Raw genomic sequence first — 27,609 nt, forward strand, 5'->3', positions numbered from 1 at the left:
GGTCCCTGGACACAAGCTCTGCAGACTGATTTCTCATCTTTTCTACCCCCCTGGTGCTTATCTTCTAACTTTTGATCCAGCCTTCTCCAACACCAGTTGAGAGAAAAGGAGTCCTGGGCTACTGAAATGCAGAACACTGAGGTGTGGGACATCTACAGGAGGTTCTGGTCACTCTGCCTAGTGCTGACCCGTACCCTCCTCTACAAATTCCGCTATTATTACTCTGCAAGGGTACAAAAAGTGGCCCTCTTTCCTTATTCTAAGGATAATATCTTTTTTCCTCCTGGTTTAAGTCCAATCATGTTTTTACTGATGCTAAGCAATGAGAGAAAACTACCTACCATTGAACCGTCTGATCTATAAACAGTGGTTTCAGGACAACTGATTCTTGCTGCCTGAGACTGAAGACAAAAATCTCATTTAAATTGTGGAGAATCCCTTACCATTAATATTTGTTTTTCTGTTCAAAGTTTTCCCCTATTTGCGTATACCTGAACCTGCTTTTAAGCCACAATGGAAACAAGAAACATTAGAATGTACATTCATCTACATTCATCCAGAGCAGTGAACTCAGTCTCTTGCCACACAATAAGAGCTTTACATGGCAGAGACTCTAACTATTCACCGGGCAAATATTTTGGCATATCTGTCCTCCTTCATCAGCTTCTCACAGCTGCTATTTCTGATTGCTCACAACCTGAAAAGGAGGGCAACGCTATGGAAGAAACTGATTTGTTCAACCTGATTTTTTGGTTTGTTTAACCAGCAAACATATGATGCTGTGTGGTGTCAGCACTGTGTTGCTGTTAGTGTCAAATCAGCCATGCAGAAGGATATTTGTGTCCAACTCAATCATATTTACTGTCAGATTGTTGTTTTTAACTAGATGTCTACTATTTCAATATATTTAGAAAGCTAAGTGCATTGTGGAACTGTCTATTTTTATTTAAATGTCCTAAATTAATTTAGCTCGTTGCTCTGATTAATACAACTATGATTACTTTAAGATATCATATTACCTCTGGTCCACAGCATTCAATATAATTTCTTCCCAGCTGGGAAAAAAACCTGGGTCCTAGACTTGCTTTACATTTCAAAAATAGGAGCATAGAGTAGGATTTTTGTAGTGTAAATTAATGCAACATCACTAATTTCAGTAAAAATTGCTGATTTATGCATCCAGAGGCTTTGAGGTCATAATATTTTTCTATTTATATAGACTTATGTATAATTACTCAAAGTTCCCATGTAAGACTTAGCAGTCACGGATCAAAAATAGGCAGACTCCACACAGAAAGTGCACTCACCTGCTTGTTACAAAACAGATCATAGACATTGAATTAAAACACATCACTGTTACAGGGCTCCTGATGCATTCACAGAAAACTGGTTTCCCCCTGACTTGCCTTACCTGGGTAGGAGGGGTGAGGATGAGAGATGATTTGGAGGGGACGGAAGGGATGAGGGGAGGGGTGGGAACACTGATACGATGTTAACACAGGGTCACAGCACTAACGGAGGTATTTCCTACCTAAATGACTGGAAAGTTCACCCTTCCAGACATTAGGGAGCACTTTGGTGATGATGAGGAAGAGATGCAACCTCAACACAGCATGTTCACGGTGCATTTTTAAAAAGAAAACACAAAGACAATAGGAAAAATAGGAAGGAAGAGCATACCTTTCACTACCTTATCCAGATAGTGAGCTTGGGAGATAAAAGACAGGACATTTAAGGTAGGATTGAATAAGTGCATTGCGGCTTACTACGAGACTGTGCAGGTGCTAGAAAGGCAAAGGAGAGTTTGCTGTGATACGAAAAGAAAAACCTTGATTATGAGGAGAGAAAAAAAAGAAGGGTGGAGCACAGCCCTCCTCACTCAAAGAGCTCAAGAAGGCTACGTTTAGGCATCCAGTCATCTTTGCTCATTAAGACCAGGAAGAGAAACAGGAAAGTTTTATATATATATATATTTATGTGTTTATATATATATATATGCATATATATATTTATAAATATATATATATGTGGCAGAATATTTCAGTGTTCTGCTGATTTGCAACAATCTCCCTCTGTTTTACTGACCACTTTTCATCAGGAAAAACACCTTCTCATCAGGAAAAACAGTCATTTGAAAGTGCTCCACCTCACCTGATTGTCTTACACTTTTCCGCACAGAGATGCACAGTTCTCCTGTGGCCTTACCAGAGGTTTTTCCCTGGATCTTCTCAATGGCAACACGTTGCATTTTTACAGCATCCTCTATCCCAAGATCAAATTACTTTACCAACATTAAATTAACCTCGCGGCAGCTCTACCAGAGAGGCAGCTCTTCATATACTCATTCCAAGTAGGGATAAAGCAAAGCAAAAAAAAAAGGTTTTAGATGCAGTGGGAGCAGTCATGTGCCCAATTCCTATGAAATGTTAATTTGGGAAATTGAATTCTAACTGATTTTCTGGGGTCAAACAGGAAGTTAGTGCCAAAGACACAAGTAGAAGCCAGGCGTCCTGCCTCGGAGAGCCCTGTGGATGCCAGCAGGCGGCACTCTCCATCTAACAGCAGCTGGTCTTTATTAATAAATAAGAGGCTCTGAGTCTTGCTCTTCTCGATCTGGTTGCCTGCTTAAATGCTATTTCCCTGCTTCTGCCCAGTGGCATCCTGGTACACTTATGAAAAGTTTTCTATTCCAGGTTTGGTCATGGTGACCTGGGAGGTCACGGCCCTTGGAAGAAATTTTTTTCTATCCTGGGAGCCTGACGGGTCCATGAAAGCACTATTGTAAGTAAGTGGAGAGGCTGGGAGGATCAGAGCTGACCTAGTGCGGGGCAGCTCTGAAGCTTGGGAAAGGCATCACCAAATCACCTCAGTGCAGTGGTAGCAAGGCAGGAGGCACAGCATCAGCATCCTCTCAGACGGTGGCTGAAGCTTGGGAACATGCCTTTCGGATTTTAAAATCCACAGCAGCCCAACCCACAAACTCGGATAGCAATCGCTGTGAAGACAATGGAGGCAGCTGCCAACACCAACCATATGAGTAATATGTCAGTTATCTTGTACTTGGAAAAATAATGGAGGCCTTCTATGGGAACATTCCACACCTGGAATCCATCCATTTGTACTCCATACCAACGAATACATTTAAATTCTATACAAATGTTGCGCAAATGTATGCAGCAGTAGCATGGCTCCTTCTTCTCTAAAAGTGTACAGTTCTCATTCATGTGCTGTACTTCTGGCACTAACATGTAACTTCATTTCCTGCAGACACTCCTTTGGAAAACCTGTGGCCATGTGGGACAGGATGAGGGACTGTGCTCAGAAGAAAAACCGCTTTTCCAAGGTGTCCGCACCCAAAGGCACTGCGCTCAGCTCCATGTCTGCACCCACTCCTGGAAGCCCCTCTCCCTTCAGATTCTCTACCGGGGAAGCTCAAGTGAGCATTTTTTGTCTCAAAGTCCTCTTATTTCCTCAGTCTGAGCTGTCAGGGTTAGTTTTATCTGAAGCACACTGGGGAGGATCACAAGAGAATTTCCCATACAGAGGGAGGGAGGGAAGAGAGTGGTGGAAGATGCTGGAGCAGGTCCTCAAGTAGGACTTATTCCTCAGCACACTCTCCTTCATTTTCTAAATATCCTTTTACCCCTTATCTTCCCCACGGGGTGAAGTGGCTCCATCTGCAGCTCAGAAAGCACTGCTGGGCTGGGCGGGTGCCGGAGCCCTGGCACAGGCTGCCCAGAGAGGGGCTGGGGGCATCTGGTCTGGGGTGGGGGGGGGCTGAGGGCAGCAAGCAACTTCCCTACACACTGCTGGGCTCATTTTATGTTGGGCTGCACACAGACCAAACTGCTTTGTGGGCTTAAATAGCACAAATGACTTGTTAAAAAGAGACCAGAATCCACCTGTAATGTGCTTTGTCTGGATTCCAGCTGCTCAAGCAGAAACGGAGGGGGCACTGATTACAACCCCAGCTATTCAGAACATGTGTGATTATTTATGCAAGAAGACTGATGATGAAAGGCAAGCTTGAAGGGGCAGATTTCTCAAAAATCAGAGTTTTGCTAAGTAAAACAAAAGCAGCTCAGCAGTGCCATAAGCAGAAGGCCATGTGGGACGGGCTGTCTGCCTGTCTGTCTAGGCACTTGTTATTACATACATCACTACTGGGTGCCAGGACCAGATTTTCAAAAGGAGTTAAGCATTCAGATTTTGCAGGGATCAGTGGGAATTAGGCACTGAGGTGCTTTGAAAATCATGTGAGGTGGACCTGTGTGCTTTTGGAGAGCTAACTGCTGGCCCCCCAAGGGCTCTGGAGAGGCCCTGTGGTGTTCAGGTGCAGCGACTGAACTTCAAGTGATGGCTTTGGTCTTGAGTCCTGGCCATTCAAGGATGATGAGTATCTCAGCTCCATCTCAACTGTGTACACAGGGAACCCATTTCTGGTGAACCCTAAAGAATCAAGGCTTGTTTACTAGTAAAATATCATATAGAGAGATTCAATCTCAGTGCAAGGCCCATGTAGGCGGAGTGAAGTCTCCCTCTGCATCTCTGAGGCAGGATGCACTGGAGCACTCTCTGGGCCATATCTTGAAAATCTGAGGCCACGATATTATAGCCCTGGGCAATTTCTGGAGCTGGTCATTATACCCAGGAAATCTGCTGTGCCGCCCATGAATCAAGCCCATGGAGTCATCTGCCACAGAGCTGATTTGTGATTTGCCTTTTCAGATCGACAATGAGAGGGCTGATTTCATCTTTAAACTCAATGTTCCTAAAACCACCATGATCCTTGGATGTTGCTAGTGTGGTTTGGGCTGAAGTAGAAGAAAGATGGATTCTTGCAGTGTTTCTGACTGGGGGCAAGTTTGGAATATGTTGGAGAGCCCATCACTGGAGTCTTGCCTAATCTATTGTCACGATATTTTTCCTCTAATATATTGGAGTAAACCGATTGAAGCATTCTGCTGGGTTTCAGGCTTCCTGCAGTTATATAATCAACTTTCTGTTCTACTCTTTTGCCTGGATGTGCTAAGTTTGCTGAATTAGGATGATGAATGCATGCTTCTGCATCAATTTCCTTGTTGGGAATTAACTGGGGTTCTTCTAATGAAATCGCTGGATGTGAGCAATCAAGCTAGTATATTTGGTAACATGACTCTTTGTATGAGCAAACCAAATTAATCCACTGGGATCAGAGTTTCCTTGTACACTGTAAGAAAGAGCCTCCTATGACCTACAAAACAAAAGGATTTCTTACTCTCAAACATGCTCAACAGGAAATGGAAGAAGTGTCCTTTACTGCTTTCATCCATTTCTACCATGTTACCTGCACACATGGCAATATTGTTAAAGCATCACTTCAGCAATGGGGTTTTATGCTTGTCAGTGCTAAAGCAAACGGGCCATGACACAGACATACAAGGAATTACTATCAACAGAACAAGTTGCCATGCAGGGAAATCACACAAGGACAAGGGGAATGCTTTCCACATACTTAATGTAATTCCAAGTCAATGTCCTTTCATCTGTGCCAATAGAACTAGCTTATTACTCCGTCTAAAGCTATTCAATTTTCTTGGATATTTATGACTTTGCCAAATCTCCCTTACATTCTACACATCTGTCAGTGAAATATTCTGTAGGAAATACGGTTTACAGCTTCAGAGGCATGAGACTATGTACAAATTTGTTGCTAAATCACCATGCAAGAAGATGAGGAGGGAGGGGAAGTGCAAAGAAACAGAATTGCTCCAGCACTCTAAGTATCACAGACCGATTCTGAAACCTGCACTGCAATAGGGAGGTAGCACCACACCAAATGACAGCGTGCACCATTAAAATCTCAACGCTGACTGCATTGCGGTGCTGGCCTTTCCCGTGATAACACGGACTCTGTAGACTTAGAGCGAGGAACACCACAAATAATGGGGTAAATTTAATTACCAGGAAAGATAAAAGCTTGTTCTTTGAAATCAGTCCGGGCATATCAGTGGTGTGGAGAAATATCATATAGTGAACTAGTGGCATTTTGTTTTTGCAGCAGAACTAATAAAATGGCACTGAGGGAATGAATCAGGCTTTTTGTGCATAAATGTCTTTCACATAAAATAGTCCCCTGGATCTGGGGCCTTTTGCTGAACATTTTTTTTTCTTTTAAAACCCTTTCATGAATCTGTGTTACTTTCCAAATCAAAGTGCTTGAACACAAGGCTATAAAATAATATTACAAAAACACAACATTCCAATTAACACAGGTCTGCTCTCTTCATTCTGAAGTCATTTAAGAGACGTTTTTTTTAAATTTTATTTCCCTTCCTCATGAAAAGAAATGAAAGCTGCTAGAAATATAGACAAGAATGCAAAAAAGAATGTAATGTCTAATGAGACAGAGGAAGTTTTTAGAGCTAGATATTTTTCATTAAGGGATGCATGTGGAGACCATAATGTGGTAGGGTGACATTAGCATAAATAAATGATAAGTAGAATTGAGCCACAGATATGGTTTGTACCATTACCCTAATGCTGGAATTAAAACATTGTGATCAGGCTTCATTTCCTGTCTGTCTTTGTGTGTGCAAACTCACCTGGTGTTCAAGCAAAACCAATGGATGTCTACTTGTACCTAAGTTAATAATCCACACGGAAAACTACTGAATTTTGCCCAGGTATTGCTTGCAGTTAAATTTGATGTAGTGTGATTTATATGTATCACTGCATGATGAAAGCCACGTAGAGGTAAATTTTCTTATCTTTAAAAGAAGCTGATTAAAACCAAATGCCTGGAGGAGAATTCTCACTCTGGAAGTCTTCTAAAGTCAACTGATTTTTTTTTTTCAAGTCCACACAGGCATTATTGACAGTGGAACTGGATTAACTAATTTAGTTTGCCATTAATATGTAATAAATGGTATCTGGGGAGTTATAATGCTACTGATTTTATAGCATGATTACGGAATGGAGATTAAAGTACATGAACGCATGACTGTCGGAAAGAAAGGAAAAGGGGAAAGTGCATCAAGGAGTTAAGTGAGATGAAGGAGGAAGGTAAACCCAAGCCAGTTCATTAATGATGCTGCAAATTGCTTGACGTGGGAAATGCACCTCTTTGCATGATTCCAGTACACTGTTGGTGCCTTACTACTACTACTAATAGACATGACACCAGGAGCTCAGGGTAAAAAAAATCAGGGTAAAATCCCTCACGCGCCAGGTACATGAGGGATGCAGAACCAATAGAGCGGGCAATGAAATGGTTAGAAAGGTAGCAGAGCAGAGAAGGGATATGAAAGACAGTGTTAAATACCAGCCAGAAGTCACCTGACTGCAGTTTCCAAGCAAAGTGATTGGGCAAATAATGGAACAAATTAACAGAAAAAAAAACCTTGAGATCAGATGCATGTTTCCACGAAAGCTGTCAACATAGTAGGGAGAAGTCTTGAAGGCCACGGAAAGACCTTTCGAGAGAGGCAAAGTGGGATGTTTTCAAAACCATCTAACTGCTGTTTGACAGCTTGTCCCTATGAGAACAAACATCACATAGGTGTACTTCACGACTGATAATAAAAAATATATATAGCTATGTCATCAACAAATGAAAGGACATTTTGTCTTGTTCCCACATGAAAATGTATGATGTCAGAACTTGAAATCCAAGAACAAAGGTGCTCATGCTACACTAAGTCACACATATTCAATTAAGCATGCGCCTTTTCTCCTTCCTGATCATCAATTATTCTTTTAAAAGTAGTCGGTTTTTCTTTCTCCCTACCAATAGTGCAGTGCTCTCCGTTCCAGCCCGGGCTGCATTCACACTTGCCATCCCGGCATGTCCCGTGCTCATTGCAGCGTGGGTGACACGCTCGCTGATCACAGGCTGTGCCCATCCATCCCTCCTCGCAGCGGCAGGTGCCTCCGACACAAATGCCATGTCCTCCGCAGTCCGCTGCACAAATCTCTGTGGGAGAGGAGAAAAGAGAGAGGAAGGGATATGGGTGGAGAGAAGGGAAAGGGGGAAAAATCCAGAATGTTATTGTGAAGAAAAGCAGCCACACTTCACTACCTTGCCTTACAGGGCAATGAAAGGAATTCCTGGAGCTCATAATACTAATCCTTCCTGACAATAAGAATCTAATAAGTATATTGCAAAAAAGAGACAGACATGGATTCCAGAGGTCTGCTGTGATTGATCCTCCTATTTGCCTTCTAATTCTCTTGCACTCCTTGAGCTTTTGTGATCACCAAATCCAAAGGGTTTGGCTCTTCCAATAAGCAGAACAAAAGTCACATTTAATTAAAATCTGGTTAAGTGTGGAAGCAATGTACTGATAAACTACTGATGCTAAAGTTAAGTGCTGGCAAAGCCTGTTTATGGCTTGTTAACCCGCAGTTCTGGGGATGGGATTCATTAAATCCCTTCGCTGTTTAAAATTAATACAGAATATAAATATAGAATGGATTTCTCTTGAACTTGCATATCTGATATGTCTCTGTTCTCCTACCACCCCATTATAAATCCCTTCTCAGGCATTTGGAGGTACCTCCATGCTCTTTTTGTGAGCTACATGAGTTGGGGTCTGTAGGATGGTGCTTGTTCCCTGGTCTTACCGGAGTTAGTGGAAGCAGGGGGTCAGGGCTGGGTATTTTGGTACTTACCTCCAAAAAAGAAAGGGGCTAAAGGACATATTCACTTCAGAGGTGCTGGCCTTTCCCACCCAGTAAGCATGATGACACAGATACACGTTATTTTGATCCAGCACTAGGCATTTAGCTAAAACCTCGCAAGCCCTTGGCTTGAATTCAGGAGACTGCACTGTATTTCATCTGCACTATACATGTCTGTATAAACTGGGATCTGGAGGAGAGCAGACACCCATGAATCAGGTGTTTAAGCACCTGTTACTGCCACTACTACAGAGGACTGATTTCCAGGAAAAATTAAAACCAAATACAGACCTAGTGTTATACCGCAGATGAAATGAAATGAATCTATTTCTTCTTCTCCAGGCTCATCACCTGACTGCTCACTCTTGATATCATATAAAGACTGCACTCTCCTGTTTTCAATCCTAGTGGCAATTCAGAGTATATTTCGTACTATCAGGTGTTCTATCTCTTCTCTGACTTCTGCATCTAAATTGGGTTAAACTTTCCCAAATGTTTTGTATTTGAGCCTTTTGCTTGACTGAGCCATTTATAGATTTGATAGGGTGGGGGCACAGTTCCCTTTGGGGAGAGTGGAGAGAAGATGTGAACGGATGAAACGCTGGGCTGAAAGCCCAGGAAGGGGTACCAGGGTATCCTGCAGAGCACATTTTCTCTCTGTTCCCCTACCTGGTGAATATCTCAGGCGCTGTCTGTGCCAGCCCATTCCCAGTGCCTCTCTTTGTGCCTCTAAGCATATTAAGTGCAGAATTCAGGCCTCAAGGCTTGCAGCAGAGGGGAGTCTGGTATTATACAAGACATTTACTTCGGGTCACTGGCTGCACATAAAATATTCAAAACTACTCAGCCTGCATTAACATCATACCTGACTGAAAGCCTTACTTATGTTTGCTTTAGTATTTTTTTAATTAATACCACCGGTAGCAGGAAGCTTAGGCTGCTCAGGGACTTTTGACACACTCCTGACGTGGGGCTGGAACATCCCCTCGACTCTGGGAGGAAAGTTTTGCACCAGGCCATAGGAGAGGTCTGCAAACCCTTCAGTCCCTCATGCTGAAATAGACTATAAGAGTAATAATGGCGATGCTTTGCATGTCTAGCTCATTTACTAATGCAGCATAAACAAAATATCTGGTTCCTGCTTACTTCTGCTCAGGGCAGTAGCACTGTTTCCAGTCAGACTCCTTTTGCTGCAGTGGCTTGGATGTCTCCAAATGCTCCTGAACACTTAGTTCTATATACATAAATCTCTAATGAAAGGGCTGTGGAGTTCAAACACAGTTAAGACACTCAGACACTGTCCCATGTACAGTCAAACTTGTTTGGGCAACTTGGGTGTGTAAACCATGGATGGGAAGCAATATGCCTGCAAATACTACTCGCTGCCTAAATATAACTGAATCTGATGTAAGCCTTACTGGAAAGTCAGTAGAAGTTACGCTATCAGAAGCTTAAGTCATGTCTGCAGAAGGACTCTTGAGTTGCTTTCAGAAGTTTTTAACTTTGCATCTGGCATAGAGAGATGGATTTTCACAGCTCCTAGATGTGAGGGAGGTAACATCATACTACCATGGCCATTATAAACATCAGGGATGGTGCAATTATCAACTTGCTAGAGGGCTGGAGCCCAGCCGTGTGTGTTTTCTACCCTTCTCCTTAACTGCCAGACAGCACTGCAATGGACCGTGGGCTGATCAGGGTGGTACAAGAACACATAGGATGCGTTAGCTAATGTAGCACTAAAGCTGCACTGAAAAAACAAAACAAACAAACAAACAAAAAAACAACAAACCCTGATTTTCCTTGGCTGACCCGATGAACAAAGTCTGGGGGAGGATAAAGGAAACAGCAGATTAAAAATTGAAGGCTAGATTTATGGTACGAAATTCCAGCATGCTGAGAAGCAATGCCTTGAGAAAGTACAGTTTGGGTCTGATGGAATTTAAGCCCAAATCAGAAAAGTATTGCTGTGGTCTCTGGTGCTTCTCATCAGGATTTCACTACGAGTTTACTCTAATGTTGGACTGGAGTGACTCCTCTGGTTATTGACTTGCATTCTTTATTCATACATGTTGAAATTTACACCTGAGAATCTCAGATTCCCGAGTGGCTGGTGGTGTCGGGCAGCTACGTGTCCCTGTGGTGCCAGCCCCGAGCAGGGGGCCCAGCCCCACATCCAGGCGGCTGCTGGAGATCCCCAAGGAGGAGCCCCCAGCCCCTCTCTGGGCAGCCTGTGCCAGGGCTCCGGCACCCGCCCAGCCCAGCAGTGCTTCCTGAGGGGCAGAGGGCACCTCCTGGGCTCCAGGCTGGGCCCGGGGCCTCTGGGCCTGGCCCTGGGCACCCCTGAGCAGAGCCTGGCTCCGGCCTCTCGGCATCTCCTGGCAGTGCTAGTGGCCATGGTTGGCAGCCCCTGGAGCCTCCTCTTTAAAATACTAGATAATATATAATTTTACATGCTCTCAGTTCACCAAGCAATGTAGAAAACACTATCTCAGTTACTTCTTATCTTCATTATGTCCCAGTCCCTAGCTTTGACCTCCAGGCCTATCATTAACATGGGGATACCACCGGCACTGTCAGGCCCAGAGATGTGCAGGAAAATTGGCATCTTGGAGGACTCATTCCCTTGTGTCTCCAAAAGTCCATGTGAATATCTTAAGTACTTTACTGCTATCTACTTGATATTTTATCTTCATGATTAGGATATTAATCAGTTTGAGTTGTAGAGGATAGTTTTTGATGTTCCATGTTATTTCCATTTTCACAGATAAACAAGGCATAAAGTAAAATGGAAGGTCTACAGGTATATGTGAACTCTGTGACAGGCACAGGACCTCCTTTGATATCCTGATATCCAGCCTTCTCTCCTGTCTGTCAGGGAAATGACAGCTCATGGTAGGTCAGATATCTGCAGCCTGGTGGTGCAGAAAAAAAATATCAGGGACAAAAGGAAGCTATTTCGAGTGATATTCAGAAGCCTTCTTAAAGTTATTTAAAGGTGTGAAACCAGGATAATGGAGTGACATTCAAAAATGGCGAAGAGATTATAAAAAAAAAAAAAAAAAAAAAAGCACTTTCTGAAAGGCAGAATCTTTGTGGTGGAGTCATTCCTATGAAAAGGGATGGAAAATCCACTGGGACATTTACATCTTGACTGAAATATTCTCAGACAACGTGCTGCCAAGGCACAGCTTTGCACACGCAGGCCAGGGACACAAAATGCTGCATGCTCGGCAACAACCAGATCGTAGGCTAATCCAGAACTGGGACACTGGGGACATTTGGGGTTTCATCTCCCACACAGCTGAGACCCCAGTCATACCACCACCCACACAAGAGAGTGCAAGCTCCAGCCTGTGAACACAGAACTCGTATATAATGGATATATAAGGTGGTTTTGCATTCCCAGGATCCAAAAGCTGTAATAAAGAACCTCAGCTGTGAAAAACACTTGTGAAGGAAACTACTTACGACAGTCTCCTTAAAATGTAGTTTAATTATTTCTGACAGGGAACCGGGGAGCCAGGAACTCTCAACTCTAAATCTTCCATTTAGCTGCCAGTTTAAAGATAGATGGGAACCATACAATATAAATAGCCTTATAACACTCATCCTGCTGTACGCCTTGGCCCCCCGTTACAAGATGCTCTTAAATGCTCACAGATATCTAATAGGTGATTAAACAGTCGGAGGAGCTTTTACTTTTTTGGTGGCACTCAGATAAATGATCAGAATGGATTTCAGATTAAGATTCCACTTAAATCCAGGTCTTTTCAGGCAGCTCAAGGCTACTAAGGCTAACATACAGAAGAGGGCAGGTGAATCGTTGCTCCATCATTCAGTCCCAGGGACAGAATTTGCCACCTCCGTTCTTAATACAAGCTGTATTTTTGTGGTACATTTCCCAATTCTGTTGTTAAAATTAGAGGACATGATTAGCTAACGTCTGAGCTGTGCGAGCAAATGAGAAGGAAAGCTGTTAATTCTCCTATTACAGTAATCACAGGCTCTGGCCAGCTGTATTATATTGCTCCTGTCTATTTAAGCTTAGTGAGGACACTGTGCTTGTGTATAAAAGCACTGCCTGTTAAATATTTTCACACCAGCTGTTCCCAAAAGGTGACTAAATAGTTCCTTTCATCTTTAATCTCCTTTGCAGTTTGTACGAATAGATTAGCCATTCTTTATCCTTTCCTGGAGGTGCATTGTGTTTTACTTCATCTTGCCATCCAGCTTTCAAAGCTGCCTGCAGTTGCTCGAAGGAAGGGGGTCTTCTGAGCAAATCTGGAGTTTTGCAAACTCTGCCCAGTTCCAAATGTGGATATGAACCTCTCTGTCCTTACAAGGTACAACCAGTCCATGAAATTCTGTGGGAAATACCTGGACTATTAGCAATAACTTGAGCTTTGCTCCCTTGAACTTGGACTCACTAGATAGCACTGATGGCCTTTAATAGATTAATGGGTGCTGAGAATCAAGTTCATTTCTATTCTACCATCTGGGTTTTCACTGGGTTTACTGCCTAGGTTTGGTGTCTTCTTACTGCCTAGGTTTGGTGTCTTCTATTGCCTGGATGTCACCCTGCCTCATGTCAGACTTTTATGTGAGGAACAGAACAGAGCCTAATTGTCCTCTCAGGGTCAAGAAAAAAAGACAGGTGACTCCAGTGAATGAAACACCTGAAACCTCTTGCATGGACATCTTCTAGAACAGACTGTGCTCAAGATAGTGTTGAGTGTCGTGTGGTTGACCTAGGGGAGGCTCAGGTGCTTCACAGAGATTATCCTTAGAAAAAGATAATGCCATTCGGGAATTGTGAAGACATGTGAGCTCTGATCTCTCCTTGTTCCAACAAAATTCTGGTTATTTCTCATGTAAATAATCAAAAAGAAAATATTTGTCTTCAGTTTCAAGACCTGCTCTATTCTATCACTGCTCACCCCAGCTGAGAACCCGCCTGTGAGTCCAGCCTCTTCTCCCTGCGTGTTACTTTTTGTACAAATGGCTTTTCTTTTTTTTTTTTCCTCATTATCCTCTCATGACTGGAGGAGAGACTTCCCTCTGGTCTGTAAAGCTGCCTCAGTATTGCTCAAGTCTCTCTTAAAAATCCTAAACCACCTTGGAAACCTACCAAAATCTTGACGGCAGTCACTGATGTGCCGTAACTTCTGTGTATTGCATTGACCGAAATTCTGTTGTAATTTTATTGTACCTCCATCAGCTTGTCTCTGGCTGTTGTTGCTTGCTTAATGCTTCAGAATTCCAGCTATCTGAGGCCAAGATTATGCTTTTTCTTTTGCATTTGCTCTGTGCCAGGTGTAATGAGGTCACAGTCCATTAACAGCACTTCAGAAATAAGAATACTAAAGCAATTACTCATACAAATAAAAACCTTGTACCAGATTTTTTTTTTTTTTTTTGCATATCCTGCTAAAAACTGACCCAAATCTGTCCCCTTAAGAGTAAAATGTCTGCTATGTTGCCTTTGATATTTCAGAAGAAAAATGGGAAAGGAAACCTATCAAACACTAGCCACCAGTGTAATGCTTTGTTCATTGCCCTTTTTAATTGATATAACAGACATGGTAGCTTCCAACACAGGATGTGGCATAATCCAGAGTTTCATATTATTTTCACATGATATTAAAGAATTGGTTTGAGAAAGAGGGGTAATGATGTCAGTTTGTGCTTAATTTATGACAAATCCATTTTTACGTGTTTACCCCTACCCCACAATCCTAAAATTGGCTTGATAACAGTTTAAAGCTTTCCAGCTTAGAGAACAGCAATGCAGATGAATTTTTTTGCTTTAGCATTCATGTGCTGCAGAATCAGAGATTTAGCTGCCTCTGACCTGCCTGCTAAATCCTTTAATAAATATGGATTTAGTGCTAAAATATAAGATCAGGTGAAATTGCTCAGAGCTTCCTGAAAACTGGGGCAGTTCCACTGACCTTCAGCATATTAATGGAAAATTTAATAATTAAAAATCTGTCTTAGCTGGGATTTTCCAGTTTCAAGTTGGCTGATCTGAGGCAGTTTCCAACCTCAGCCAGATTTTTCCAGAGAAGAGGCACAGGGGGGAGGCACTGCACAGAGCGAAAAGGCTATGTTTGGTGAAGAGCTAAGCCTTGTTTTCACAACCTGCCTTTGCTTTTGAAGGCAAATTATGGGGAGTTACTGTGTCTAATATAAAGCATCTGATATAAAGATGGAGAAAAACAAAAGGTCTGTAATCAGCATGATTTAGATAGTAGCGAAGTGCTAAATACACGCTTCATAATGAAACATAATTTCCAGTGTGATGAAATTCTCTTTTATGTGATTTGATAACTCTGTGGTGACATATGAACTCCTGTGCTGGAACTGAAGAAGGCACAAAGCTAATTAGATTTTCAAAATACCCTTTAAAAAACATTATAAGGAAAGGTTCCAACTAGGTAGCTAGGCAAAGCGCAAAAAGAGCGATCTGAATTTTCTGACCTTGCCACCACAGTAACAGCATGCTACCCCAGCATGGAATCCTCTGCAAAGCATCCCGTCCCAGTAACTACTGGGAACAGTCGTGCAACTTGTGGCAATGTCACTGATTGAAGGTCGTTTGACTTTTCACTCGGAGATCATGACCTAAAGCAGGGTCTGCATAATTTGATGATGTTATACGAATAAACTGTTTACTTATTATTTTTAAAATATATCAGTTATTGAAGTAATACTAATATATAAGTAGCAATTATTACTTATGTCAATACATTTAAAAGCTGGAAGCAAGGTCTGCGTAATTTAATGCCTTTATACAAATAAGATATTTACTCACTTTAAAAAATATATATAAATTATGTAAGCAATACTAATATGTAAGTAATTATTATTTATGTCAATAAATATAAAATCTGTTTGGTTTTATGAGTGTAGTTAAGCTGCTGGTACTGAGACAACTTCACACTCCACTTAAGGGTCTCAGTGTATTCTACATAGCTCAGAATATACCTGTAAAGTAACAGGTATTTCTTTTCTTCCCACGGATGAAGAAATTGAGATTAAAGGATGCCCTCCAGAGACAGAAAATGAATCCATCAGCTCTACTATCATCCCTCATCAGGGAAAGCACTGACCTGCAGCAGTGGTTTTGAAATGTGACTCTGGACACCTGAGCTTTAGCCTTCTGCACCCAAAGCTCTGAAGGAGCATCCTGGAGGACTTGGGTTTGCACAAATTAGGTATAAACCACGTGCATGACAGAAGAGGAGAGAGTTTTGACTCTAAGTGGTTGAGCTGGCTTAGCTCGAGGAGAAGGGCTGGTAGAAATCCCTAATAAAAGAAAGCACCCATCCCTGGTCCCCAGCTAGACACAAAAGCTTAACCCCACTTCAGCTCTTTCCCCAATTTTCCTCTTGGTATTTAGATCTTTGCTTGCATAAGCAGCTTTGTGTTCAACTGAAAGATTTCTGCAAATCCCTTTCTAGGTCTCATCTCTCTGGGGACTCGAATCAGGAATCTGGGCAGCTCTGAGCTGCCTAACTTGGAGATAAGAAGTTCCCAGAGCAGCAGTTTACCTAGTGCTGGCAGTTGAGGGAGATCTGTCCCACTAGAGCCCTGGAAACCACCTTCAGTCTCTAAAAGGAGCAACAAATGAGTTGCGTACAGTAATTTCCTTCAACTGATATTTGTCTGTGCTCCAGGATCGAGTCTGTCACGCTGTAAACATACAGCACCCAGCACAAGGGGACTCTTGGGAGTTCTTGCTAGAAATAGTAGCGGGAGGAACAGAAGCAGTCGTTAGCAGTCCCTGTAGTAATGGATCAAAGCTCTAACCCAGCCTATGCAGCTGCACAATGTACAGTGCTACAATTGCCATGTCTTAAAAAAACAAAAAAAAAACAACAACAAAAAAAACTCACTAACTCACTTCTAAGTTCAATTTCGGCTTGCTTCCTATTTGCGTAAAGGTTTTCCAGCTCCTGTCTGAAATGCTGTTACTCTGTGAGATGAATTCCATTAAACTGGTCTGCTGCCGTTTATCAGCCTGTTTTCTACAATATTTATACCCTATTTTCATCCTTGCCTTAAATGTTAGGGACTGGCCATCACATTGTGTCTAAAGCATCTCCTCTATAGCTGAGATTTACTTTTATATTCCTGTCAATCTTCCCTTTATTTATTATTCTGAACTTTATTTTAAACTGCCTCTTGCTGTTGAATAGCAGGACATGAAACGCCAGGTATTGAAGGAGCTTGGAGTCTTGAAGTCTTGGAGCTACGATTTGTTGAATAAAAATAAATATCCCAAAGTGCGGGATTATGTTTTTCTCTTTGATGTTTAATTGGATCTCTGTGCTTTCTGGGATGTGAGTTAAAGTTTCCCAGAGAAGAAACAATTCCTAGTGTATTAAATGAAGTTCCTAACAAGGATTCTTTGGACTGATTTTGATTTCCTCTCTGTGTCCGTACGGAGGAGATCATCTGACAGTAAAGACTTTTGCTGATGCTTACAGTCATTAAAAAGAACTAATTTATTTCTCAGTTCTCAGCAGTTCGGTTTTGTCTAAATAAATTGAACAGAGCATTTTCAAGTGTGTATGCTGAAGTAATTACAAACTAGATTTGCTTGGGATTTCCTTACCCAGAGCTCAGCATGACTGTACACAGTCCCAACATGGTTTTCTTCCTCTTCAGATTGCTTTCTACCAAGGAACTTTGAAATGTCATTGTTATTAATATTTCAACTTGCTTTTTCAGAAAGAGACACAGAACTTGAATGAAGTGTGAGGGGCTGACATATCCAGAGGTTAGATGTCTCTGCTTATCCACACAAACGGGATGCAGCAGCAGCTGCTAGGATAGCTTTGTACCCCCTGTGCTGTCAATACGCCTCAACGCTGGTCTGGATCACCTTTATGGTTATTTTTGGATCACCTTTATGGTTATTTTTGCTCTTTTTTTTTTTTTTGGTATTATTTTATTTTTGCTTGCTCATATTTTTATAATATTCTATTTTATTGACTGCAAGATTATTTTCCCTATTATTTCATCTCAGCTATCCTATATTGGAATGAAACATGACTTCAGAAAGCTGAAAACACCCAGTAGCCCTTTATGTGAAACTCTAATCAACGTAAGCTCCCGTAGTGCCAGCTTTCAGGATCACAGTGGCAGGAGCTACCCACCAACAGCAGCGTGAAATTGACTTAATGCAAGTGGAGAAACCATGATGAGGTATGTATGACCTTCCCTGACTACACACAAGTATCTATCTTGTTGAATTTCCACAACATTCTGATTAAAAGAGGGAATATTCCGAAGCTGAGGTCCAGACTCACAAGCCTGTGAGTATATCTACATGGTCTACTGTGAGCTGTTGACAAATTGATTGGCCAAATTTATTAGACATGATCTATCTTCAGTTCAAAAGCTGCTCAGTTGCCCTAGCCTATAGAGATACACACTGATCCCATGGTTTTACAAGCATCATTTATGTGCTTGTAAATGCAGTGACTACGAGGTTTCAGATTTTCAATTGGCTTGATCAGCTGGCTTTATCTGCAAACGAACACGAAGAATCACACCACATCACTGTTGCAGGGTAATAGTTTTGTCCCTCAGTGACAGCTGGATTACACTTACTATGCCAAAGAAGTGACTTAATATTGTTTAAAAAAGCAGCGACATCATGACAGATAGTCTACTGTAGATAAGAGGCTCAGCTGAAACAAGACCCCATACATGCTGTAAGTCCAGAAATTATAAGGACTCTAAGGCTCCTCTTTTCAAAAGCAGAGAATAAACCAAAATCAGTTCATCAGAGATGCATACGTTTTCAGTGATACAAGCAAATATGCAAATTGCTTAGCCAACCTCAAAATACGCTGTTTTAACAGTAACCTGTTGTAAGCATGGAATGTAACAGCTTGTTGTGTGCTGCGAATCAGTTATTCTTCAAATCATCCAAGTTAACACGAGCCCCACAGTCTGGTGTATCACTGCTGTTTTCAGCTAGAAAAGTCCCCAACACAAAAGCATAATTGAGCCAAACAAAAAGGACTTTTGAGCTCATGGTGTGACTGCTGAAGTCACATTTGGAGATAGGGAGGAATGTCGAACTAAAATTGGCGTGCTGGGAATTAGTCCTAACTGTAGAAAACAAACAGAGAAGGGAATAGCCTTCCCGTTGCCCTCTGAGGGGTTCATAGATTGGCACTCGTGCTAGCAGAGCTGAAAGGAGAGAAAGACGCTGTGCTCATCGCAGCACGCCTAAGGGCAGTGAAGAGCAGGGACTGCTTGTCACACCACCGGACCTACACTGTTCTAAGCCTGAGACGTGACCTAATCAGCCCAAACATTTTGTGATCCAATGGCCAGAGACAGACGGGTGGTATCACCACTTACTGGTTTTGGCCCAGTTTGAAATGATAGCTAGAACACAAGTTTTCGGTTCCTTCAATCTCTCCCTTGGTCCCTGTATTTGATCAAGACTGCTGCAAATGGAAAAGTGGCTAAAACCAGAAATGTGGCTAAAAATAAGCTCCTAAACAGATCCCAGAGATGAGACAGGTTTCATGGATCTCAGAGGAGTGCCCTAAGCCTATTTCTCCACAATCAGGTTGCAAGCAGGATTTTGTAATTTGAAAAGTAAGTTGTACTTTCTATCTTATTGGGAACTTTCCCCGTTCTTTACTGTGTTCTTTTAATCTTCTTACCAGAAGGATATTTGGACTTTCGAAGAACTCCCAGCAAAAATAACTACAGCCTGTCTCAACTATTGCCATATTTCTTTTCTATCACACAGGGCTCTCTACACATTTTTAATAACCAAAGGGAAAGGGAGTAAAAGGGTATTCAAATGAAAGCCTTCCTGAATAATTTTATTTCATATGTTTTGGCTGGTTTTAGTCTTTTATTGCATCTTTAATAAAAAGCCTAGAAGACTTTAAAGGGCGAGTTGATCTTGGGAATGGGTAGGCTGAAATCTGTGCTCACAATCCAGACGACATCAAAAACTTTATGTTATGCAATGATAAGTTTCTTGTTAACACTTCTGATTCTCTGGATTCCCTCATTCCTACACAATTCACAAAGCAGATATCTGCTCGGCAGAGCCTCTGATAGCCTTGTGTAACAGCTCCGGGCTGCACATACTTTATTCCCTCGGAGAGAAAGCTTCTCCACACACAAATAAAATGGGGAAGATCACAAGTTCACAAATCAGCATGTTACGGTTCTGCAAAGCTGAGGATGAAATCTCTGCTGGTACAAAACATTTCCTGGCCTTCAATGACTGTTAAGGGACCAAGTAAGGCTTTGGGGAGTAGGTTTGCAATTTCAGTATTGAACCAGGTCTGATTGTGATGGTATCTTGTGAAGTCTACCTCCAAAGCCCATGTGCTCCCAAAATTTCGGTTGCTCCAGATTGTTTCTCGCTATACTGTAGGAGTAGTGAGAACAAGATCCAAGCTGAAGGAAGATTATTCACAGTGGAATACAGGCTGCTCCCAATATCTATTTTTTAAGTCCTTGGGATCAAAAATCTACAGATGTTTATCAATTTCACATGTTGTACCCTGAGATTTAGTTCTTTTGTTCTTCCCTGTGTGTTTTAAATCTAAGAAAAAGACAAAGCAGTTGCTTCCTAGGCATTAAAGGGGAATTGCCCTAGTCTGTGGTGAGGTACCAGCCTCTATTATGCAACAGCTGATGCAACACCCATCTTTTACAGAGACATTCTTACCCCTCAATGAAGAAAATGATGGTCTAAAGGAGGAATTATGTGAACATTTTCCGGGGATGGATTTTTATCTTGGTGGCCTTGGGCATGACATGAATTTAACATGAGACTTTGTTTTGTAAGGTTGACACCAATAAGCCCAAGGAAATAATTTTACTTTCTTTTTTTTTCACACATGTTGTGTTAACCCTGGTGCTGTTTGACCAATGGGATATGACATTGTCTCATAAGATATATGAGAGCTGTGTTTCTGTGTGCGCATGTGATAATCTGCACAGTTCCAGACGAAAAGGACATCGGAAAATAAAGATGCATTTGCTGTGGCTTCCCCCTTTAAAAGTTCGTTCCTTTTGGTCTCATCTACTAATTGGAATACAGAAAACATGCCTGTTTCAGTGAACTGCACAACTTTGTGGTGGGGAACTCTGTTGGGTGCTTTCTGAAAGAATTTCTCCACTGTTAATTTACACCATGAAGTTGGTACTAAAAAAATCAGCCACTACCATTAGCTGATAGAGAATCCCCAATCTAATCATTGCTGGTGAATGGACATTAATTGACCTATACTCCTGCAAACTAACAGGAGCTTTTCTATTGACTTCAATGTGCTGTGCAATAATTGATAAGAAAATGTTTTCCCTGCAACTAGAAATCATGGGTACGTGTGCCATGCTAGCTTTATTCCTAACCCACCTTTCCAGACTATCAAAAGCAATAAAGCCATCTAGGACTGCTGTTCAGCTGGTGGATGAATACCTGGTCTCCTGCTTACCCTATGGACACCCAGACTATTTCCCCACTGTGCAAGGAGGCCAGCTTTATCGAGGCATATCTGCAAGTATTGTGATGATTACATTGCAGTTTGAGGCCCCCCCGTGTCTGTTTTAACTGGTCACATAGTCTAAGAGGTGATTTCCTGTTTTGTTTATGCTGTATCTCACAGTTCTGTAATTCTCTCTCTCCAGAAGAATCTGATCATAATGCCTGCTGAGACTTCTGCAGTTATTAGGCAGAACTGAGGATCTCTCAAAAGCTGAAACCCAGACGGCTCCAAAGTAACACGAATTACCCAAATATGGAGGCAGCTGAATCGATGAGGACTCAATTAAGCTCTCTTTCAAGGATTTCCACTTAACTACAATCTGAACAGCCCTCTGCAGATGCTTCTCTTCTCTAGGGCAACTGTCCCGCTAAATTGGCAATGTCATGGGAAATCTAAAGGCAGAAGGGGATGGCATGAAACTTTGCTTCATCCAAACACATTTTTTTCTGGCCACCAAAGACATTTATTTTTTCCAACGACAGTAAGTGTGGCCAGGATAAATGCCTGAATTTTGGCAGTTATCACTGGGGTGAAATTTATAAATCTTAACCAAATGCCAAAGATCTCAGAAACAAATTCAGAGGATCTGGGAGCTGAGGCTGAGACCCTGTAGCTCTGACCTGTAGATCACTGCACGGCAGACATACCATTAAGAAATGCTGAGGAGACGGATGGTTGGAAACTCTGTTTTTATCCCAAACTATAGGCACTCTGTGCTTTAGAAAGATGCCCAGATGACATTAATACTCAGGTCACAAAATCCCTGTCCTCAACTTTGGCATCCCTTTGGATTGGACCAGCCTGTTCATTCTTCACTTTGAGATGAGGACTACCTGTAGCATTTACATTCACCTGGTACTTGGGATGCTCTCCCAAGAAATGGGACAGCAGGTCCAACGCTTTCTCAGAGTGAGAAGACAGCTGCTGTATATACCACAGCAAAACTTTAGGGCCTTATGGTAGCTTTCCAGTAGACAGCTCTAGACATGGGGATGTCTCAGAAGCTGAGAAGAGGCTCACTGCAACACTGCATCAAAGCTAGAAAATCAGTATTTGCTTATGGCAAATCATCAATGCCTAAGTATCTTCATGAGTGTAGACCTAACAAAAACTGGCAACAAATCATTGGGAAGTGTTATTTCCTTCAAATCACAGAGGGGAAAAGGGGCCATCGTTAAAACAAATGGTTCATCCTCAGAAAACACCGCTACCAGCCCAAGTGGTGAGAGAAGTTATGGATAGGATCAAACATCTAGATTTCATGAGATACAACCACACAAGCTCAGTCTCAGTCTCTGACCAGGCATCCTCTCTTAGCCTTTGGAAAATGTGAAGTAAAACATCATAACTCATAACTTCTATAGGAGTCCTAGTAAAATCCTAGTTCCAGTTGCCAGCTCTCATCATTAAATGTACAGCCTATGATTTTGTGTCTACCCTGACAAGTCAGGGCTAAGTATTATTCCTGTTACTGCTCTACTCTAGTCTGGTTTTAAAGGTTTGAAGTATAGCACTGGATGTTAACGGTGCATGAAGTGAGTCACTGCGAACAAGTGACTGAGAAGGAATCTTTATCTGTATGCAGGTCAATGTACAACCATTGTTGTACAGAAAAAATCTGTATCCTTATTACATTGAGATGTAATGTACTTTGTATTATCAATTTTCAGATGATTCTAGTGGGTATTGTGCATGCTAAGATGACAACTGTCAAATAAAGGACAGCGAAAATCATTGCTTTGTATCTGAGGAAAGTGAAGGACATCAGATAACTCCTTTAAGAATGATTTTGGGTCCAAACATAACACTATTTTGAAGGGCCTGAGATCGTATGGATGCATCTGTGTGATCCCTCTGGGACACCCTGCATTCCCCAAATGCAGAGAACCTGACTCACCTCTTCATTTCACTGCACTCAGCAAATACATCTTATGGTATGTGTTTTGTTGCCTCTTGATTAGCCAGAAGCATTTGGTCCAGTTTAAATAGGTCAAGAGTGAGACTCGCTCTTAGTATCACCTATTAAGTTGTGTTTCATGCTACAGCACAGACCATTTCCTTCTTCCTGCTACACTCAGACAATAAGAAGTTAAGAGAGCTGCCTTATAATGGCTTCATTAGCTGCCATGCTTGGGGAATGAAGTCCTTTGCTAGGGCTCATTAAGAGGTGAAGGGAGATAGCAAGGCAAAAGCTGGGGATATAGAGGATCTGTAATGGTAGACTCTGGAGAAAAGGGGTTAGGATGAGTGGTTCCTTAATTATCCTTCTTGTGCTAAGCATTGCCTTGGACTTTTTAGCTGAACTGGGACCTTTTTGTATTTGCTTTTATGGCAGTACTAGGATGCAACAGGAAAGAGATTTCATTCTCTCCAGGGAGAACTCAAAATACCCTTTTTCTTCTGTGTACAGGTCATCATTGGACTCATCTCTCCACCTTTCGTTAAAAGACTCACTTTATAGAAGGCAATCTACCACAAAAGAACTGAGGGGAAAGGGACCCTGAGAAACTGTCCCTTGTATGAAAGAGCGAAGCATGTTTAAGAGAGGTATTTCCAGAGGGAAAAATCTGCGGTACCACAGCTATACTGGCAGTGGGTATGCACAGAAGGCTAAAAAGAAAACAAAAACAAACCAAACCAGGTACATCATTACTTTTTCACTGGCACTTAACATAGTCCTAACTGTTTAGCTGAGCTGATGATGAATTATACAAGTACTTACGTATTTCACTTAATAATTTCTCTGTTCTATTCGTTCCTATTTCAGGGGACAATAAAAATCTGGTGCCTTTCATCTCTTCTAGAGAACCCCCTACTGCTCCCACTGGGCAGAGTGTTGCTATGTGTACTAACACGCTTGCTCACTCTTATTTTAATCATGCAAGAAGAGTACCACACATCCTGTGAGTAAATCTGTCTTTCAAATCAAGTCATCAATTCAGCGGAAAGGTCCGGGTTAGAAATGGAAGTTTACAAATCACCTTAGCTGTGATTTTAGCTGTGAGGCACAATAACCTGAATGTTACAAGCAGCTTGGTGAGGAAAAAGGTCTTGGCATGATGCTCAAGTTTGTCTCAAATAACCTCACACTGCCAAAGAAAGTTTGCATGAGATGGATTTATAAAAGCAGTATAAGGAAAGCTTATAAATCATCTGTACACGACCCTGAAGGTTAACAAAGGGAAAGCGAATTCTGTTTGCGTGTAGAAATGAACATTTTTCTAAATCCATCCCTGCAATCCCCAAACCTCCACATAAACTCAGAATAATGACTCAATTATGAACCATGCTGCAAAATCACTAGAAATACACTACCACCTTCCCCTTTTCCATGGTCTTATAAATGAACTCACTAAGTATGGAATCGAAGACATTTATGTGGGGAAAAGAAAAAGTCTGACACCAAATTTATCCTCCTACCGATGTATGATAGCTTCCCTCTCTACATCTGGAAAAAGTTTTGATCAGCCTAGTGTTAGCCGCAGGCAAGGAGGCCTCCTGTTTTGCTGTATTCTTCAGCCCAGTTAATTTTACCATATGACAAGCTTTCTAACATCTAACCTGAATGATTATTACACAATTTGTAAGAGCTTATTCAGTTTGCCCCATCCTTGCAAGTTACTTGTAAGTGATGTAAAATACTTGTAAGCAGTTAACCTGTTTTTTCTTATACATTATAGTAATTCCTCAGTGAAAATGTTGTTTGCGCATTTTTTCTACTGCATCCAGTTTCATAATAGTCTTTTTTTTTTGTCACTTTGCTGAAAATTCATTCCATTTCATTGCCTATACAGAGCTGCCCTGGATTTTTGGCCTAGTTCCATCCCAGCTATTTAAGGTAAAGAAGCTGTTTTTGCTGTGGTCTCTTATTTGTGAGCACAGTATACAGAACAAAAGCCAAAAGGCTAATGTCCCATCGGCTCTGACTATTTAATGTATTATAGCATTTCTCAGTGTGCCATCTAAAAGCTAACTGCACTTGGAAGAAAAGACTCCTGAATGGTTTTTCTTCATTTCAGATACCTGATGCAGATTTTGAGTGAGATTTCCATTTAGCTAAGGAAAGAAGGGAGATTAAAGTTCTAGACTTTACACAAAATTTCCAATAAAAATCTCTCTTCTTGGTATGTGTTTGTAGTATTTGTTAATTCTACTCAGTTAACTTATTTTTCACTTGATAAGAGACAGTTTTCTAGCATGAACCTTGTGTGACACTCACCTTCCTCTAGCTGAGCCTAAAAAATCACAGCATTTAAACTCTGAAGGGAAATGAGACCTGAAGAACTGTCACCTCTTTTTCTTGTTTACAGCAACCTAAAGAATATTTAGCCTTCTCCTAAAAATCAAAACAGTCCCTTCGGTGGCTACTGGGATTCATCAAGATCTAACACCAGAACAAGCAGTTATACGTAGACCATCAATTACACTCATAGCTATATAATGAACAATAGCAAGCCTAGGTGGCTTTAATGGGGTTATTTATTATATTGCTTTATGCTTGGCTATAGAAGCAGAATTATTTATGTAGGTGAGCTATGGCATTTCTGCTTCCAGTCATGCCCTACACGTGCTTTACTGGAACGCATTTGTAGCGCTAGTTTTGCAGATCGAAGGTCTGAATATTTTACAAAGTTTAAATAAACCAAAAAAAACAACAACAGGAAGTCACCGCTGACGTTACCGATTGAGCAATCGTGTCCGGTCCAGTTGGGATCGCAGCTGCAGAGTCCAGTGTCGGGGAGGAAGGTCCCATGGCCAGAGCATTGGTCCAGACAAGTGGCTCTTGGGGTCTCACAGTTTGTCCCTCCCCAGCCAACCGAACAGTGGCATTCTCCGCGCACACACACGCCTCGTCCTGAGCAGGTAGGATCCATGCAATCCACTACAGCAAGAAGGAAGAGGAAGGAGAAATGGGAAATAAGAATTTTGGGGGAAAAAAAATAAAAGCTGTTGGATTGCCATCTACACAGGCTTTTTTATACAGTATCTCAAGGCTCCAGCCATAATGCAAAGCCCTGATGTGCGCAAAACAGATGCTTCAAGAAGATACTGTCCCCAAAACGGAGTGAGACCTAAAACACATGAAAAACAGAGAATAAATACATGATGAAATTCATTCTTTTAGTCAGGCCTACAGTAACAAATGACCTTTCTTGTAAGAGCAGGCTAATATCAATTAAGATTAGGGTAAGAACAATATCGTCTTGTACACAGACTGCGTCTCCATTTGTTCTATTAGAATAACTGAAATTACCTTTACTAATGAAATCAAAGCTGAGCTCCAGTTTTCCAAGAGAGAAATTCTACATAAAGACTCAGCAGAAGTTTATGTCCTGATTCAGCAAAACATATGCTTAAATTGAAGAATGTGCTGAAATCTGTGCAGGTTTCACAGACACGTCAATTTCATGGTAAACATATAGGCTTTTTTTTCTTTTTTGAAGTAAGGATTAAAAGCAAATTATGGTTTATTGGACATTGGTATTCTTGTGGTTTTTATTTTGGATAGGTGAATTCTCTTTTAAAGTTTTTAAAGAAGGAGGTACTTTTAAAACAATGTTGGAGACCATCCAGTTAGGTGCATGGCACCGAAGGACCAAACCGAAGGACCAAAGGACCAAAGGACCAAACCGAAGGACCAAACCGAAGGACCAAACGCCCTGCCGTGTGATTCCTGAGCTGTGGGTTTTGTAGGCACCCATCACCTCCTCTACCCACAGCAGAATTTCACCCAGCGAGAGCAAAACACACGACGCACCAGACACCCTCCTAAAAAAGAACCTGAGGAGCTGATCAGCTATTTATATATAAGAGGATATAGGACAGCCTAGAGAAATTCTTCCCGTCTCTCGAAATGCCGTGTGGCAGTGCCCTGGGGATCAGTGACAAGTGTCAGTCTGGCTCAGCAGTCCAGCTCGTCGCCCTAATACAGAAGAGCAGAACACAGCCACCACACAGCAGATTTGTGGTTCATTTTTTTCCCTGCAAGAGCTAATAAGAATCCCAATGACCTGTTTAAGACCCAGAAACCTTAAAAAGAAACACAACAGCTGCTCTGATAATTCCCTGGATCCTCAAAACCTTCTCGCTCTGACAAGTAATGGCTCAGCAATTACTATCCCAAGGCATGTGAGAGCGTTTTCAGTTTTCTTTGATTCCTGGAGCCCTGCTCATAGCTGGAACAATCCTTGAAAATTGTAAGTGTCTGGAAAGGATGAGTCTATAAATCTCCTTCACTGTTAGTGAGCTGGGAGCTAGGTGCCAATTTTAGCAGGAGACCCTTGGAGCCCTGGCCCTGTTCTTTCTCAGCAGTAATAAGTAGGAAAAGGACCGAGGAACAGACGAGCAGCCGTGTAGGTTCTCAGCAGATGGTTTGAACGTAGAGAACAAAGATCACAGGCTA

The 27,609-nt window shown here is 41.8% G+C and overlaps 1 protein-coding gene across 4 annotated transcripts in view; it reads right to left on the minus strand.

Moving 5' to 3' along the window:
• Positions 1 to 27,609, minus strand: part of TENM4 (teneurin transmembrane protein 4) — a 901,054-nt gene that overhangs the window by 114,851 nt on the left and 758,594 nt on the right. For 3 of the 4 annotated variants that reach the window (XM_035330189.1, XM_035330205.1, XM_035330196.1), the window contains 3 exons: positions 25,888 to 26,088; positions 7,769 to 7,954; positions 1,681 to 1,707 (listed from right to left, as the gene is read on the minus strand). In XM_035330189.1, coding sequence (XP_035186080.1) covers positions 1,681 to 1,707; positions 7,769 to 7,954; positions 25,888 to 26,088 — 414 coding nt within the window. The remainder of the gene's footprint in view (positions 1 to 1,680; positions 1,708 to 7,768; positions 7,955 to 25,887; positions 26,089 to 27,609) is intronic. The other variant, XM_035330213.1, reaches the window with a different exon arrangement.

The sequence above is a fragment of the Oxyura jamaicensis genome, chromosome 1 (assembly GCF_011077185.1).
Source record: "Oxyura jamaicensis isolate SHBP4307 breed ruddy duck chromosome 1, BPBGC_Ojam_1.0, whole genome shotgun sequence".
In the NCBI taxonomy this organism is placed as follows: Eukaryota; Metazoa; Chordata; class Aves; order Anseriformes; family Anatidae; genus Oxyura; species Oxyura jamaicensis.